The 15,415-nt window shown below is 44.8% G+C and overlaps 1 protein-coding gene across 2 annotated transcripts in view; it reads left to right on the top strand.

Moving 5' to 3' along the window:
• Nucleotides 1–15,415, top strand: part of AFF3 (AF4/FMR2 family member 3) — a 576,000-nt gene that overhangs the window by 542,794 nt on the left and 17,791 nt on the right. For both annotated transcript variants that reach the window (XM_018054921.1, XM_018054920.1), the window contains 3 exons: nt 4,462–4,525; nt 8,031–8,167; nt 14,386–14,457. In XM_018054921.1, the coding sequence (XP_017910410.1) occupies nt 4,462–4,525; nt 8,031–8,167; nt 14,386–14,457 (273 nt within the window). The remainder of the gene's footprint in view (nt 1–4,461; nt 4,526–8,030; nt 8,168–14,385; nt 14,458–15,415) is intronic.

Genomic DNA, 15,415 nt, shown 5'->3' with positions numbered 1-15,415 from the left:
AGCATTCGGTTCCATGTCAGTCACGCAGGAGAACAAAGCGTCAGGGCGCTGTGATACTCCCAGGCCAGCAGAAACAAGAGGGTGGCTCACACCTACTGCTGCTTAGAACTAAGGCCACGTGTGTGCTGCTGGGGCCGCTGGGAGGAGAGGAGGTCGTTGCTGTCTGGATCCTGTGGTCACATTACTTTTGGTGCCAAGAGCTCTTATAACAGAGATACGTGTGGCTCAGCCTAGGTTTTCAGATGCTCCAAGCCCGGGTTCTGAAGAGCCCTGGAGATGCAGTCAGTCACATTCGTGATGTTTAACTGTACTTTTCTTAGGCTTTCTCACAGATTAGCATCACATATCATCACCCTGCGAAACAATGTGAAGAATGTTATTATCACAATAAAAAGCCAAACTCTAGGTTTTCCACATTAAAAAAAAAAAAAAGAAGACTCGAGGAAAACTCGGTTTGAACGCTGAGATAACTGGGTTTCGTTTTAGGGCCTCTGCAGTCTTATATTCTGTAGCTGCCACAATGGTGACAACCGTTTTATCTCCCTGCTGACTTGAAGGTCACCACCAGAGTGACGCCTTCCTGACAGCACGTGTCTATGGCGTTGCCGGGCAATCTGGGTGACGTCCCATCATCCAATTGCCTTTATAATGATCTGACCTGGAACCAACACTCTAGAAATCACCTGAGAGGGGGAAAAAAGGGCCAATCAGCAGGCAGTCTTCAGTGAGTCAGTGCAGTAAGATGCAAAGATGAGAATTCTCATGTGCTCCTAGATAGGCCCTGATAGTACACTTCTTCAGCATCTCAGGTCAATGTTGTCACTCCTGTGATACAGTCAGAAAACAGATGTGTTACTTATCCACATACACTATTGTGAGAGTCTGTGACTCAGACTCCATCTCAGGTTTAAAGAATACATTTACACACTGCAGATAAAAACAGCACTGATGGCGGCATCCATATGGGGAATTTGAGGCCACTGCCCCCCTGGGGATAACTTAAAAGGCTAGTAGAAACGAAGATGCCTTGGCTTGTTACCAGAATTCTTTCATGAAAACAAAATGCGTTTGAAAAAATGATGATCTGTCAGTGACAAGGTCTACAAAAAAGAGGGCAAGAGAAAAATGACCAAACTCCTCTATTTGAGTGTGGGACAGATAATGATGCAGAGAATATCAGGTTGCCATGGAGATGTTCTCTGGCTCGTTGGCTTCGAGGCTGCACCCCATCAGAAGCCAACACACTCTCTCTCTTCTAAACTCGAAATGTGAATGCACGGGGGACTCATTTCTCTTCTACCATGTACCTACAACAACAAGGTGGGAAAGATCAAAGAGGTCTACGGCAGAGCCCACGCTGAAAATATTCCAGCTGCCAATTTGCACACATGCAATGACTGCAGCCCGGGACAGCTCAGAAGGTAATTAAATGCCTGGAAGCGAAGTGCGAACAAGAAGCGGTATCTGAAATCAGGAAAGACATAGCTGAGCATGAACCAAAATTACCAAGAAGGCTTTTTGTTGTTGTTCCGTCACTAAGTCATGTCCAACTCTCTGTGACCCCATGGACTGCAGCACGCCAGGCCTCCCTGTCCTTCACCGTCTCCCAGAGTGTGCTCACACTCATGTCCGTTGAGTCAGTCATGCCATCCAACCATCTCATCCTGTTGCTGCCTTCTCCTCCTGCCTTCAATCTTTCCCAGCAAAAAGTCCTTAGGGCCTGAGAATTTGAGAGATGAGCAACATCTGGCTCACTGTAAGCATTTCGTGAAGGAGCAGAGAGGAGGGTGTTCTAGGGAGGAGGGGAGGGATGAGCAGGGCTTCTAAAACAGCGCTGAAATGTTGACCAGCCAGTGAGGACACCACTCACTGTGGTTGAGGGACTTGGTGAGTAAGTAATGCAGTGAAGAGGGTTAGGCAAGCTTACTAAAGACCAGGACTGAGATTCAGTTTCAGAGGCTCTGGAGTTTGATTTTAGATCTATGATAGGGTGGTGATATATAACGAAAGCCATGTTTTACAAACGTTACTCAAGAGTTAAAGCTCAGGAGAGATGGGACAGGAGTGAAACTCGAGGCCGGGAGAGGTGATGAAAGCCTGGACCTGGGTGGATGTGGTCCTTGAGGAAAGAAGGGGATATTGACAAGGAAGCGTTCATAGCATGTGATAGCAGCAGGGAGGAAATGGATGGAGGTACGGCAGCTCCTTTCCTGAACAGGTAGGCTGCAGGACCCCATCTGAACTCAGGAGTCAGACCTGGCTTCTAGCTAGCAGTAGATCTGGTCTTCTGTTCTGGGGCATTCAGCAAAAAGACAAAAAATATTGCAGAGGATTTTAAGATGTGAGCCTACTCTGTATGGCACTATTATGGTGGCTATGTGGCATCCTACAGTTTTCAAACCCATAGAATGTGCCCCACCAAGAGTGCATCCAAATGTAAACTACAGACTTCAGGTGATAATGACATGTTAGTTTAGGGTTTTTAATCTGGCTGTGCCGGCATGTGGGATCTTTTCGTGGAGCATGAAAACTCTTGGTTATGGCATGTGGGAATCTAGTTCACCGACCAGGGACCAAACCAGGGCCCCCTGCAGTGAGAGCTTTGAGTCTTAGCCACTGGACCATCAAGGAGGTCACTCAGTTTAGGTTTATCAATTGTAACAAATGGGCTGCTCAATTGAGGGGGGTTAGTAGTAAGGGAGGCTGTGCACGTGTACCAAGTGGTTTATGGGGACTCTGTATTTTCCACTTCATTTTGCTCTGAGCCTAAAACTGCTCAGAAAACTTGACAGTCTATTAAAAAATAAGAACAAAAATAATGTAAATTGCCAGAGTTGGCATCAAAGACCCAACAGATAGCCAGTATGTGTTCAAAGGTCAATCTGTGGACAAAGAAGAATAAACCACCATGAAAAGCAACCAAAACGTCATTCAAATGGAATAAACACAGAGGAAATAAATTGGAGAAAGAAGAGGTGGTCGAAGCTGGCCCTCCTTTGAAGGAACCCACAGTCTTCACCCACCAGTGCAGATCCGTCAGGATGAAAGGAAGGGCTCAGGCCTGTGTGGCAGGGAAAGCATGAAGGGATCATGACCCAGAGACGGGAGTTTCATCATACACATAACGGGGGCCCTGCAGCCATGTTCCTATTTCCTTGTTGGGAAAGTTAAATATTCCCAGCGTGTTACCACAAGGGCTGATGATATTTTATGGGCAAGAAGAGACAGAAAACCAAGGTCTTTCTCTTGCTTCTGTGATTTGTGACCCAAGATTAAGTATTTGCTTTGATCCTGGTTTGTCCCTTTGTTTGATTGATTAAACCATTCAAATGAGGATCACCGCTTTGGATGGTAATGTCATTGACACGATCTGTGTGATTTTTTTTAAGCATTTTGACCCCTTAGAATAAAAGGATGCTCTGGCTACCTAATATTGTAGTATGGAAAAAGACCCGTTAGAATCTGAAAGAAGGCAGTTCAAAATAAGTATGTTAAATAGACTACACAGTGTATGATTAATATCACTACTAACATCTTATCTCTCATTCAGGGCGTGGTGCCCTATGTTGAGTATTCATGAATAGGTCAAGTTTGTTGATTACATAAAGACCCATAATACACGAAAAGTTTATACTGATGGTACTTAGACTATGTAGATTTTTTAAAATCCACCTGACGAAGTACTTAAAGGTGCTGTCTGATGAGTGGTTTAGTGTAACTTGGGGTCATTTCACAGTCTCAGATTCCTCTCTGGATGAATTACCTTCGTCTTGCTGCAGAGTCGGGTTATTGCTTTAATAATGCCCATGCCTGGGGTTAAATGTTTACCAGCCAGCTAATCAGAACTCAAGAGAATACAAGCTGTGTTTGCATTGTGACAAGGTAGACATCATTTTGCAATTAGTTTCATTACACCTGGAATGTAATCATTGCAGTATCACCTCTTTTCATTTCTCACTGCAAAGCTTTAAAATAATTATAGAGACACATACAACCTTAGGTACCAGTTATGCAAACAAACAACACCGATTTTTATAAGGCTAGACAAATACACACACCTATGCACATCTATACAATTATTATATCTTTGCCATCTTTATATCAAAAGTGGATTGTGTCATGTAAATGTCATGTGAAATAAGATTTTGCATTTTCTTAACCGTGAGATAAAAAAATCTGACTTACAAATTAGGCACTGGGGATCCATGTTAAAAAATCACTGTAAATGTATATATTTATCTACATATATTGAGCATGTTTTGAATTGCTAACTTAAGAGCAATATAATGGTGGTCTTTTACATATAGGCAGTAGTTTGGAAATGCAAAAATATATATATACTTGATTCCATCTTAAGCAGAGTCTTGAAATTGTGGTTCAGGTTTGAGCAAAGGAAAGAATATTTGCTGAAGATCTTACAGTTGCACAGGGATGATGCTTCATGTCACTCTCTCCTTGTAGGCCACGCAGTGCAGATTATTTTATGCAAGAAGCTAAGCGAATGAAGCATAAAGCAGATGCGATGGTAAGACCTTTTCTCTCCAGATCTGTTCCTCCAAATTACGTTTGTAGCGCAGCTTCATCGCTGGGGCAGCATAGCCAGGGTAATTATAAAATCTATTACAAGGATGGCTGGGTCTGTTAAATGCAGAAGTGTTTATATAATCCAGTGCTCATGGTCCGATAAATTATGACCTCAACTAATAACGTCTGACTTGGAGGAAGCCCTGGATAAACAAATATTTCAATTTAGGCCTAAAGTTTGAATGGGAACCAGAGGCAATGGAATCAGTGGGTGGTAGTTTTTTGTTTTGTTTTTTCCTTAAAAAAAAAAAATGGTTTGCATTTTTCTCCCTTGTTAGCCTGGCCAATCCTTGGCTTGGTCCCAGGATCAAATCCCTTTTCAAAAAGACTTTTGTTCTTCATGTGTACCTGCCAAAGTAAATACTTCCTCTGAAACTGGACAACCAAGAAACTATTACACACACACAAGACCGTAAAGTTACTATGATTTGATGTTTTCAAAGAGTAAGTTTTTTTATTTGGGAAAGCTTAATGCCTTCAGGCAAGAGATAGAAAACTTCTGATTTTTTTCTGTAACAGACATATGGTTGTCCCATCTGAAAATCTCATCCTAAAGGACCCCTTCTTCCCTGGTCATTTCAGTTCTGCTCTCCTCCAGCATCCATAACTGAAATCAGGGCACTAGAGATGAGTAAGGCATCTCAAATGGCCTTCAGTTTAGTTTAGTCGCTCAGTCGCGTCCGACTCTGCGACCCGATGGACTGCAACACGCCAGGCCTCCCTGTCCATCGCCACCTCCTGGAGTTTACCCAAACTCATGTCCATTGAGTTGGTGATGCCATCCAGCCATCTCATCCTCTGTCATCCCCTTCTCCTCCTGCCCTCAATCTTGCCCAGCATCAGGGTCTTTTCCAATGAGTCAGTTCTTCGCATGAGGTGGCCAAAGTATTGGAGTTTCAGCTTCAACATCAGTCCTTCCAATGAACGCTCAGGACTGATCTCCTTTAGGATGGACTGGTTGGATCTCCTTGCAGTCCAAGGGACTCTCAAATGACCTTCAGAGTATTATTCTTCCAGGGTTGCAGATGCATAAACTGTAACCTCACCCTCCCCAATGCTACTGAGGTTGCCCACCAAGCATTTATTAGTATGAAGCTCACTGCCTGGGTCCACTGGTATACAGGGGAAATAATCACAGCGTATCAGAAAATACAGAAGGGAAGTAGGAGGTGGAGTTCTTATCCTCACAATCCCACAGTCTGATGGAGCACGGGTCCCCAACCCCTGTGCCACAGACCACTACGGGTCTGTGATTCGTTAGGAACCAGACTGCATAGCAGGAGGTGAGTGGTGGGCAAGCAAAGCTTCATCTGTATTTCAGCTGCTGCCCATCGCTCACTTTACTGCCTGAGCTCTGCCTCCTGCAGGTCAGCAGCAACATTCTATTCTCTTAGGAGTGTGAACCCTACTGTGAACTGCAAGTTCAGGGGATCTAGGTTGTGCACTCCTTATGAAAATCATCCCCTAACCATGCCCCGACTCCAGTCTGGAAAGATTGTCTTCCACAAAACTGGTCCCTGGTGCCAAAAAGTTTGGGGACCTCCGTGATGGGGAGGCCTGGTTGCCAGTGGAAGCCAGTGCATGGGCACACTGAATTTTAAAGCGGGAGGCTTCCTGCCTGAATCATCCAAGGTTTACCAGGATTCTTCATTCCGTGTCACCTTGCCCAGCTGGCCTTTCCCAGTGACACTGTGCTACAACCACACTGGCCCCCTGCCGCCTCTAAGCACACCTGCCTTGTGCCAGCCAGTGGGCTTTGCACCTGCAGAGGGCACACTGACAGTATCTCGTAGACACACACTCTCACTGTCGTGCATACTCACACCTTCAATGTCCTCCCCAGATTCCACCAGACCATACTTTCCCTTCCTGGGTCGTCTTCTGAGTCCCTTCAGGTCTCCTCCTGGAGGCCACCTGGCCTCCCTGTAGCCCTGTCACTTGCTCCCTCCTGCCCTCCCTTTGGCATTGGACTCCTTTGCATTCCGCTAGTTAATCATGGACTCCCTTCCACTTTGAGCTATCTCATGAGTGCACATTTTTTTTCTAAGTACATGTTCCTAGAAGGAGCTTTTGTGTGTCAAGTGCAAATCACACAGAATCGGGTACGTCAGGAAATACTTGTTGAAAGAAATGACTTCCTTAATCTAAAAGCACTGCCAAGAAATACTCCTCTTAGGGTTAAAGCTGTTTAAATTTTTGATTTGCTAACACAGGAGAGTTTCACCTTACATTTCCATTTCCTAAGGTGTCATGAATAATGAGAGGGTTTTGTTTTTTTTTTTCAGAGGCAAGACTTAGATCAGTAGTTAAGACTCTCTGTAATTCTGTTTTGTTTCATGAATGAATGTTTGAAAACCTGGGAGATTATCCAATCCCAATTTAGAATGTGCTATCCATCAAGAGTGAGAATGTACAGAACCATGAATCTGACGTGTACATTTAGATTTATGAGAACTTAAGAATGTAAAGCTGATATAGGGAAAGATTAACGTAAGTTTAGAGGGTCTACAGGCCCCCCCACAAAGGCTTCCCCTGTGGCTCAAATGCTAAAGAACACAGGAGACACAGGTTCAGCTCCTGGGTCGGGAAGATCCCCTGGAGAAGGGATTGGCTACCCACTCCAGTATCCTTGCCTGGAGAATCCCATGGACGGAGGAGCCTGGAGGACTGTAGTCCATGGGGTCACAAAAGAGTTGGACAGGACTTAGCAACCAAACAACAGCAACAAATGCTCCCAAATCAGTTCTGCTGATGCTCAGCATTGTATCCAATGAGCATTGATGCCATTCCTTGAGCTGTGCCTCCCCTCCCTGTCTTTCCTCTCCCTTGGGGCGAGGTCCTATTCATGAAACAACTGAAAAATACATGACTACGCAGAGGTGTGGAGATGTATTGGTTTGGCCGCAAAGCTTGCTTTGGGTTGTTTTTGTTGTTGTTGTTGTTCGATGTTACAGAAAAACCCAACTGCACTTTTTGACCATCCCAATAGGTGTCACAAACAGTGTAAAAGATAATAACCAAGGCCTTAAATTGTCCAAGTGGGAGTATACCATAAAAATGTGAAAACTCTCACATAGAGCCAGAGTACACACATATATCAATATTTAGCACAACAGCAAGGACCAAGGAGTGACGCTGATTTGACCATTAGGAGTTAAGAAAGAGAACCAGAGAAATTAGAGCAGCTATGAAGTTCTGTGCAATTCTGATTATGATATGGATTTGGCGTAACTCTGTTTAACCATTCACGCACTTGCCCTAAACCAGCAGGAATCTGTGAAAATAACTAGAGAAGGAATTACCTTATTTCTATTTTTTTCTGGGTTCCATTCGCAAGCTTTTGGAACTTTAAAGTCGAGTTTCTCAAATAAAGCATATAGATTTTGTGACAACGCTGTTTGAAAAGCTCTTCTTGAGGAAGGCGCTGTGTTCACTCTCTTGATCAGGTGGAAAAGTTTGGGAAGGCTCTGAACTACGCAGAAGCAGCCTTGTCATTCATCGAGTGTGGAAATGCTATGGAACAGGGCCCCATGGAGTCCAAGTCTCCTTACACCATGTATTCAGAGACAGTTGAGCTCATCAGGTAAGCACTGCATTCCTTGCAAGCGGGTGGGGCAGGCAGCTGGAGGGAAGAATATATGTGTATAAGGACCATGAACACAGAAAAGGTCACACCATCTGGGTCGAAACAGTGAGCAGGCCTGCCACCGCAACAGCAAGAAGGCGACTGGAGGGTATTCGAAAATGGTTTGCGATGCTGTCGGATTCCGTACACTGGGCTTACTGTGAGGAGATGCGGTATATGAGAATGACAATGTAAGAGGAGCCACAGGGAGGCTTCCTGAGAGCTTTTGTAACGACGGGGGGTACATATTAAGAGAGCGCTGCACCTGAGCATGAGGAAACAGGTCTTGCCTTTAGAGCAGTGGACAAAATATGAGGAGGATAAATTCTACCTTGAACCGTGCCCTGAAAGAGGGTATTCAGGAAAGAAGAGAGAGGAGAATTCATCATGAAACAATCATGTGTCTAAACCTGTGGATGTGGCTGCCCTCAAGTATCTTTATGAAGTTGGTTAAACCTGAAATGTGGGCTTCCCTGGTGGCTCAACAGCAAAGAACCTGCCTGCAATGCAGGAAACGCAGTTTTGACCCCTGGGTCGAGAAGGACCTCTGGAGAAGGGAATGGCAACCCACTGCAGTATTCTTGCCTGGAGAATCCCACGGACAGAGGAGCCTGGCAAGCTCCTATCCATGGGGTCGCAAAGAGTTGGACACGATGGAATGATCAGTGCTTTCACTTTCAAACCTGAAATGTACAATGTAGAACTATCTGTGCTATAAATAAATATCTATTATAATTATTCTTGGGGGACAAAAAAAGATCACACTGTCAGCTACCAAGAGCCAGTGTTCATCCCCCAAATAAGATGGACGAGCTTGCAATGTGTTTTGGCATCGCCTGCCTCCTTTGATCTCTGTGTGAGTGAGGGTTGGGAGGGCGGCTCCTCCAACCCCACTAGCAGGAAGGAAGCTTTGTCTGATGGAGACGTGAGTTGCCGACTTCGCCTGCTGGGAAGTGGCAGAATTGGAACTCTTTTCACCTCTGTGCTGCGGTTTTATTATTATTATCTGATTCAATATTATTTAGACTTGTATAATCCAAATTCTAACTCCAATCAATAAATGATTCAGGAGTATTTAATAACAGGAAAGAAGGCGCAAGGGGATTTTAGGAAAGGAAACCCATCCTATGATGCTCTGTCTGAAAAGGTACTGGCCTTGCCCTGGTCTAAGGCTTGGACCTGAGCACCATCCCCCAGTCTGAGTTCGGGCCACGGTGCAAACAGACGCAGGCTTTGTGCCAGGGGCACAGCAGGGCCACAGGCGGGAGACGCCTACCTTCCACGGTGGTTGCGTGGAAAGGCACATCCTTCATGCCGCTAATGAACCATTAAGGGAATGTCACCCATTAATCGTTCTGAGAGAGCCCGTGTCATGTTTTATGTCTGTAGCTGGCTCAGCTGCTTGGAATAACGTCTAATACGCACTATATGAAATAACCCGTCCCAAAATTAACTTTAAGAGATTTTTCTAGTTCTGGGATTCTAGGCCACCTGAGAATAACTGTGTCTTACCATGCCTCACTATTCCAGATGGACAGTTTCTCATTTCCTCATGGCTGGGCTGGGTATTCGTCGCTGGGCACGGGCTTTCTCTCGCTGTGGAAAGCAGGGCCTGCTCTTCATTATGGGGTGTGGGGCCTCTCCTCACCGTGGCTCCTCTTATCTCAGAGCATGGGCTTAGTTGCTCTGCTACATGTGGGCTCCTCCCAGACCAGGGCTGGAACCCATGTCCCCTGCATTGACAAGCAGATTCTTAACCACTGGACCTCCAGGGAAGCCCTGGAAGATTTCTAATTATCCTAAATTTAATCTTCTTGGTTGCGTTGACCCAAGTCAATGGTGTTTTCCATCACTCTTCTTCGGGATTCAGGAAAGGATGATGGCCTTTGAAATTGTCATCCCAACATGAAGAACACATCATCTGCAAAACGCACTTTTCAAGAATGTTTCGGAAGTCAACGCTGTCCAGCCCTTTTTCTTATTAAAATATTTCTACTACACCAATGCACTGGTGATTGCTTCATACTATCTTCTTATTTGGTACAGTATTTTGGACTGTGAAGAAAAGAAATTGCCATAGTAAAAGAAAAAAACTAAAATTACTTTAAGAGATCTTGTTGTTGTTCAGTTGCTATGTTTTGTCCGACTGTTTGCAACCCCATGGACTACAGCATGCCAGGCTCCCTTGCCCTTCACCATCTCCAGGAGTTTGCTTAAACTCACGTCCATGATCTTAGTTTCTCATGGTTCATCCTCTGAATAAGGCACAGACGTGGATGCCCACAGGCAGGCAGGGAAGAAAGTGGGAGGAAGCAGACAGGCACAAGGCTGTAAGGTGTCCTAGGATGCAAGTGCCTTGAGCACAGGGGTGTGGGGGGGTTGCGGATCTGTTCATTAATGTCCTCATAGCCCCTGGAGGAGCTCCTACAACATAGTATGTACTCAGTCAATAGTACAGATCAGCGGGTCACAGGGCCTGTGGTGACCTGGAGTGTACACCGTCTGCTTAAGGCATTCACACTTTAAGAACAAACAAACAAACCCAAGCAGCAGTAATTGCCTGTTTCCATCAGATACCACTGGAGGTGCTGACATGCACACCCACTCTGCACCAGGGATGGGACTTTGCATGGGTGGAAAATACAGTCCATTTTTTAGATGATTGAGTAGAGTCCCTTAAGCTGCCCTGAAAACTAAAATAAGAGCTCTTCTTACCTGAGTTGGAAGATAACATTAATTTACTGCTTGAAACTGCATGTTGCCCACCAGGTCTGAGACTCCCTTCCCCCACTGAGAGACTCTGGGGAGCCAGGAGCACGCACTTTGGGGAGGTGGGGTCCTGCCTCAGGTGCCCAGCTAAGGATGTGAGAGAATTCCGCTCTCCACCAAGGAGAAAGTGCCTGGGGCACACTGGCAAGTGGAACCCCATCTCCTCAAATCAAAAATTCCACCATGTAGACTTCCTTGGAGGTCCAGTGGTTAAGACTCCATGCTTTCATTTCAGTGGGACATGGTTCAGTCCCTTTTCAGGAAACAAAGATCCCACATGCCAAAATTTTAGGAAAAAATTATAGCACAAAGGCTCTGAAAATTAAATTGTAACTGGAACCACATCCCACAGAAGTAGGCTAGGACTTGCCTGCTAAACCTAAACAGGATGACTTGCTTTTAAAAGAAAATATTTAAACAGGACCCAGGGTCTTCTAACATGATAGGCAGAATGTCTAACATGCAGTAGAAATTCACTCGTCATGCCAAGAAACAAGAAAATCACAGCCAAGATGAGAAAAGACAACTGGTTGACACCAGTAACCAGGACGAATCAGGTGTTAGAATTATCTGACAAGGATTTTAAAGCAACTGTCAGAAAAATGCTTCAACAAGCAATTACAAATTCTCTTGAAACAAAAAAAATTGAAGTCTCAACAAAGAAGAAGTTATTTTGGAAAAGAACCAAATGGAAATTATGGAACTGAGAAATGTAACGGAAATATAAACCTCACTGGAGGGGTCACAGTAGCAGAGAAGCGATGACGGAGCATAGAATCAGTGAACTTGAGACCAAGAAATAGAACCTACCCCCAACCTAAGCAACCAAGAAACCAGACTGAAAAAGAAGTGGAGAGCTTCAAGCACAATGACAGCAGACCCTCCAGGTCGTCCTTGGGGTCCCCGAAGGAGAGAATGGAGCTGAAAGATACGTGACAGAAGTAATGGCTAGGGCTTCATGGCGAAGAATCCCCCTGCCCGTGCAGGAGACATGGCTTCAGTCCCTGGTGCAGGAAGATTCCACGTGCTCCAGAGAAACTGAGCCCAGGAGCCTCAGCGGGAGAAGCCCTCCCACTCCGGCTCCAGACTCACCGCAGCTCGAGAAAAGCCCACGCAGCAAGAGCCAAAATCAGCAAATAAATAGAACTGTATTTTTTTAAAGAAGTAATGACTGAAACTTGCCAAATTTGGCAAAAGACATAACCCTACGGGTTCCGGAAGCAGAGAAAACTCCAAACAGCCCAAAGCCAGAGCACTGCATGTCACTACACCATCAAAACTACGTCTCTGAAAACGGAAAACAAGCAGAAAGTCCTGAAAGCCATGAGAGGCGTGGCACAGCACCCACGGGGGACGCCGGTGCCGGCGCAGCCGCGTGCGGCCCAGCGCCGCGGAAGCCGGAAGTGGCATGGCGTGTCTCCAGCGCTGAAGGAGGGAAACCCGGCTAACCGTGCAGTTAGATTCAGGGAGGCCTCGTTCTTCAGGAATAAAGAGGAAATAAAAATATTCTCAGACTAAGGAAGATGAAAAGCTTGTATCTAACAGACCTACCTTTGAAGGTTGGCTAAAGGAAGTTTCTCAAACAGAAAGGAAGCGGCAAAAGAAGGAATCTTGGGCCAATAGGAAAGGAAAAGCAACATAAGGGAAGAACTCTGGGCACGTGCGATAAACCACCCTCCTCGTGAGCTATATAAACCAGAGTGCTCAGTGATTGAAACAAAAAATATACCGCCATCTGATGATCAATGCACACTGTTACTTGCTCAGTCGTGTCCGGCTCTTTGCAACCCCGTGGACTGTAGCCCACCAGGATCCTCTGTCCATGGATTTCCCAGGCTAAAATGCTGGAGTGGGTTGCCATTCCCTTCTCCAGGGGATCTTCCTGACCCAGGGGTCAAACCCAGCAAGTCTCCCACATTGTAGGAAGATTCTTTACCACCTGAGCTACCAGGGAAGACCTGTGTGATGCTCAAGGCAATGTTATTTAACTGCATAAACATGGAAGTAAGGTTTCCGCTCTTCATGCAGAGTAGAAAATGTTGAGACCAATAAACTGTGAGAAATAACCCTATGAAAACTAAACAAAGGGGATACACTCGAAAAGGGAGGGAGGTTCAAGAGGGAGGGAACGTAAGTATACCTATGGCTGATTCACGCTGATGTATGGCAGAAACCAAACCAATATTGTCAAGCAATCATCTTCTAATTAAAAATAAGTAGATTTTTACACACTCGCCCTCTGCGATGGCCCACACTGTCTGTGGACTGTGCTTTTCTCTGAATCTGAATAAATCCATTTCTTACCTAGCAAAAAATAAACTTTTTAAAAGTACTACAAATCTACATGTGTTGGAGACAATGTAATAACAGTACCGTTTCTTGAGCAGCTTGCAACAAGCCAGCCCACTATGCTGAGAGCTCTACAGATACTGTTTCACTTAATCTCTACAGCGATGCTATGCGATCAGCAGTAAAGTACTCATCTTACTTTATAAAGAAGGGAAAGGAGGCTTAAAGATGTTAATTTGTGTAAGCTCCCATGACCAATAAGTGACTAACCTGGGATTTGAACCCAGGACTCCCTGACCATTCCCCAGCCTGCCTCAGGTCTCTCCAAGGATCTGCAAGTAACCTGGTGTATTACTGGAGAAAGGAATGACCATAGACAGCTGGTTCAGAGAAAAAGTGAGATTGAGTAAAGTTCATAAAATCTGCTAGTCATGCATCCAGGACAGTTATACTGCTGTCAAAATAAGAGTTTTGTAACAATCAAAAAAAAAAAAAAAGGTAAACCCACGTATTCATCTGAAGACAAAGAGTAAACATTTTTCTGGAGATTGGTCTGAAAGGGTTGAACTTTACCAACATCTTCTCAGTCACTCACTCAGCCATAGATCAGAATTTGTAAAAATGGATGCATCACTATATGCATGGGTAATGCTTCAATGGATAACACTCTTGACCGTCTGTAGAATTTGGACTTGCATTGTTAAAAAGCAGGAAGTAGCTAGATGGTCATCAAAGTCATTTTGTTCTAGTCGTGACAGTACTGTCACGGTTAGGGGAAATGGGGCAACCTCAGCTGGCTTTCAAGAGAGAGCTGTCAGGCCTTCCGCGTGGCTCCAATGCAGGAGACAGGGCTTCAGTCCCTGGGTCAGGAAGATCCCCTGGAGAAGGAAACGGCAACCCACTGCAGCATTCTTGCCCGGGAAGTCACACGGACAGAGGAGCCCGGCAGGCTGAAGTTCACAGGGTCACAGAGTCGGATGTGCGTCAGTGGACTACGTAACAATAAAATCAGCAAGCACCACGAAGAGCTAACAGAACTACCATCCCCAAAGATGGTCCATGGGTTAGTAAGAAAGCTTTATTTCTTTGTTTTCCTTTCCTTTTTTTTCTCTTTTAAGGTATGCCATGAGACTAAAAACCCACTCAGGCCCCAATGCCACACCAGAGGATAAACAGCTGGCTGCATTATGGTAAGCACATCATATCGGCTTAGAAGAGCCTCCCCAGCCTCTGCGCTGGCGAAGCTGGTAACCTGGTGCCAAAATGCGTGCTGTGTTCACAATGCTTCTAACACACCGAACTGAAGGCATTTCTCGAGGTAGCCATGGAGAGCCTGCACCCTGCTGCCCTACGCATGAGGTGAATTCATGACTAAAAGTGAGCAGGTCTGCGACACAAGGGCTCGCTTTCCTCTGTGTGTGTGTGTGTGTGTCTGTGTGTTCTAAAATCAGGTAAGTTTGTATTTTAATCATTTGAATGGGAATTGTGCCCAATGTAATCTCTCATATTTAACATTTTGGATGCAATCAGAATGATTCATCTGTCTCTTTACGTGTGGGATTAGTAGGGCTGAGTCAAAACAGCGTGTTCAGGTTCTCAACACGTTAAACTGAGGAGCCATTCCTTCCGCTTTGATAGTCAAAGACTTTATAAATGTTAATCAACATGTAACAGGTTTTTTTCTATAATAACAGAAATGATAATGATTATGTGATTATAATAACAATAATTTTCCCCATGACATTTCCTCAGGGCACTTCACTGTTAGCGCCTGCTGTGATAAGGAACCAAAATGTCTCTTATCTCTGACGGTTCATACTCCACCCTAGACCCTGATTTGCAAGTCGTAGAACTGAATCTCAAAATAGTGACAGTGATAATAGCAATAGCGACAGACACAAAAGAGAGGGTCTCTGATAGTTTTCCATCACCACTTTATGTAGAGCTTGATGTGCTATTACTCAGGGATATGTTGTATTAATACAACACGGGGAATGAGTGCAGCCAATATTCTGTAATAACTGTAAATAGAAAGTAACCTTTAAAAATTGTATTAAAATAAAAATAAATTTTAAAATTTAAATAAAAAAAATAAAATTTGAGACCATTAAGTTGTATTTTCTAGGTTGGTATTCTACTCTGTCAATA

This window comes from Capra hircus, chromosome 11 (assembly GCF_001704415.2).
Source record: "Capra hircus breed San Clemente chromosome 11, ASM170441v1, whole genome shotgun sequence".
NCBI classification, from domain to species: Eukaryota; Metazoa; Chordata; class Mammalia; order Artiodactyla; family Bovidae; genus Capra; species Capra hircus.
Note: the sequence above shows the minus strand (reverse complement) of the source record. Positions and strands in the feature narration are given on the sequence as shown.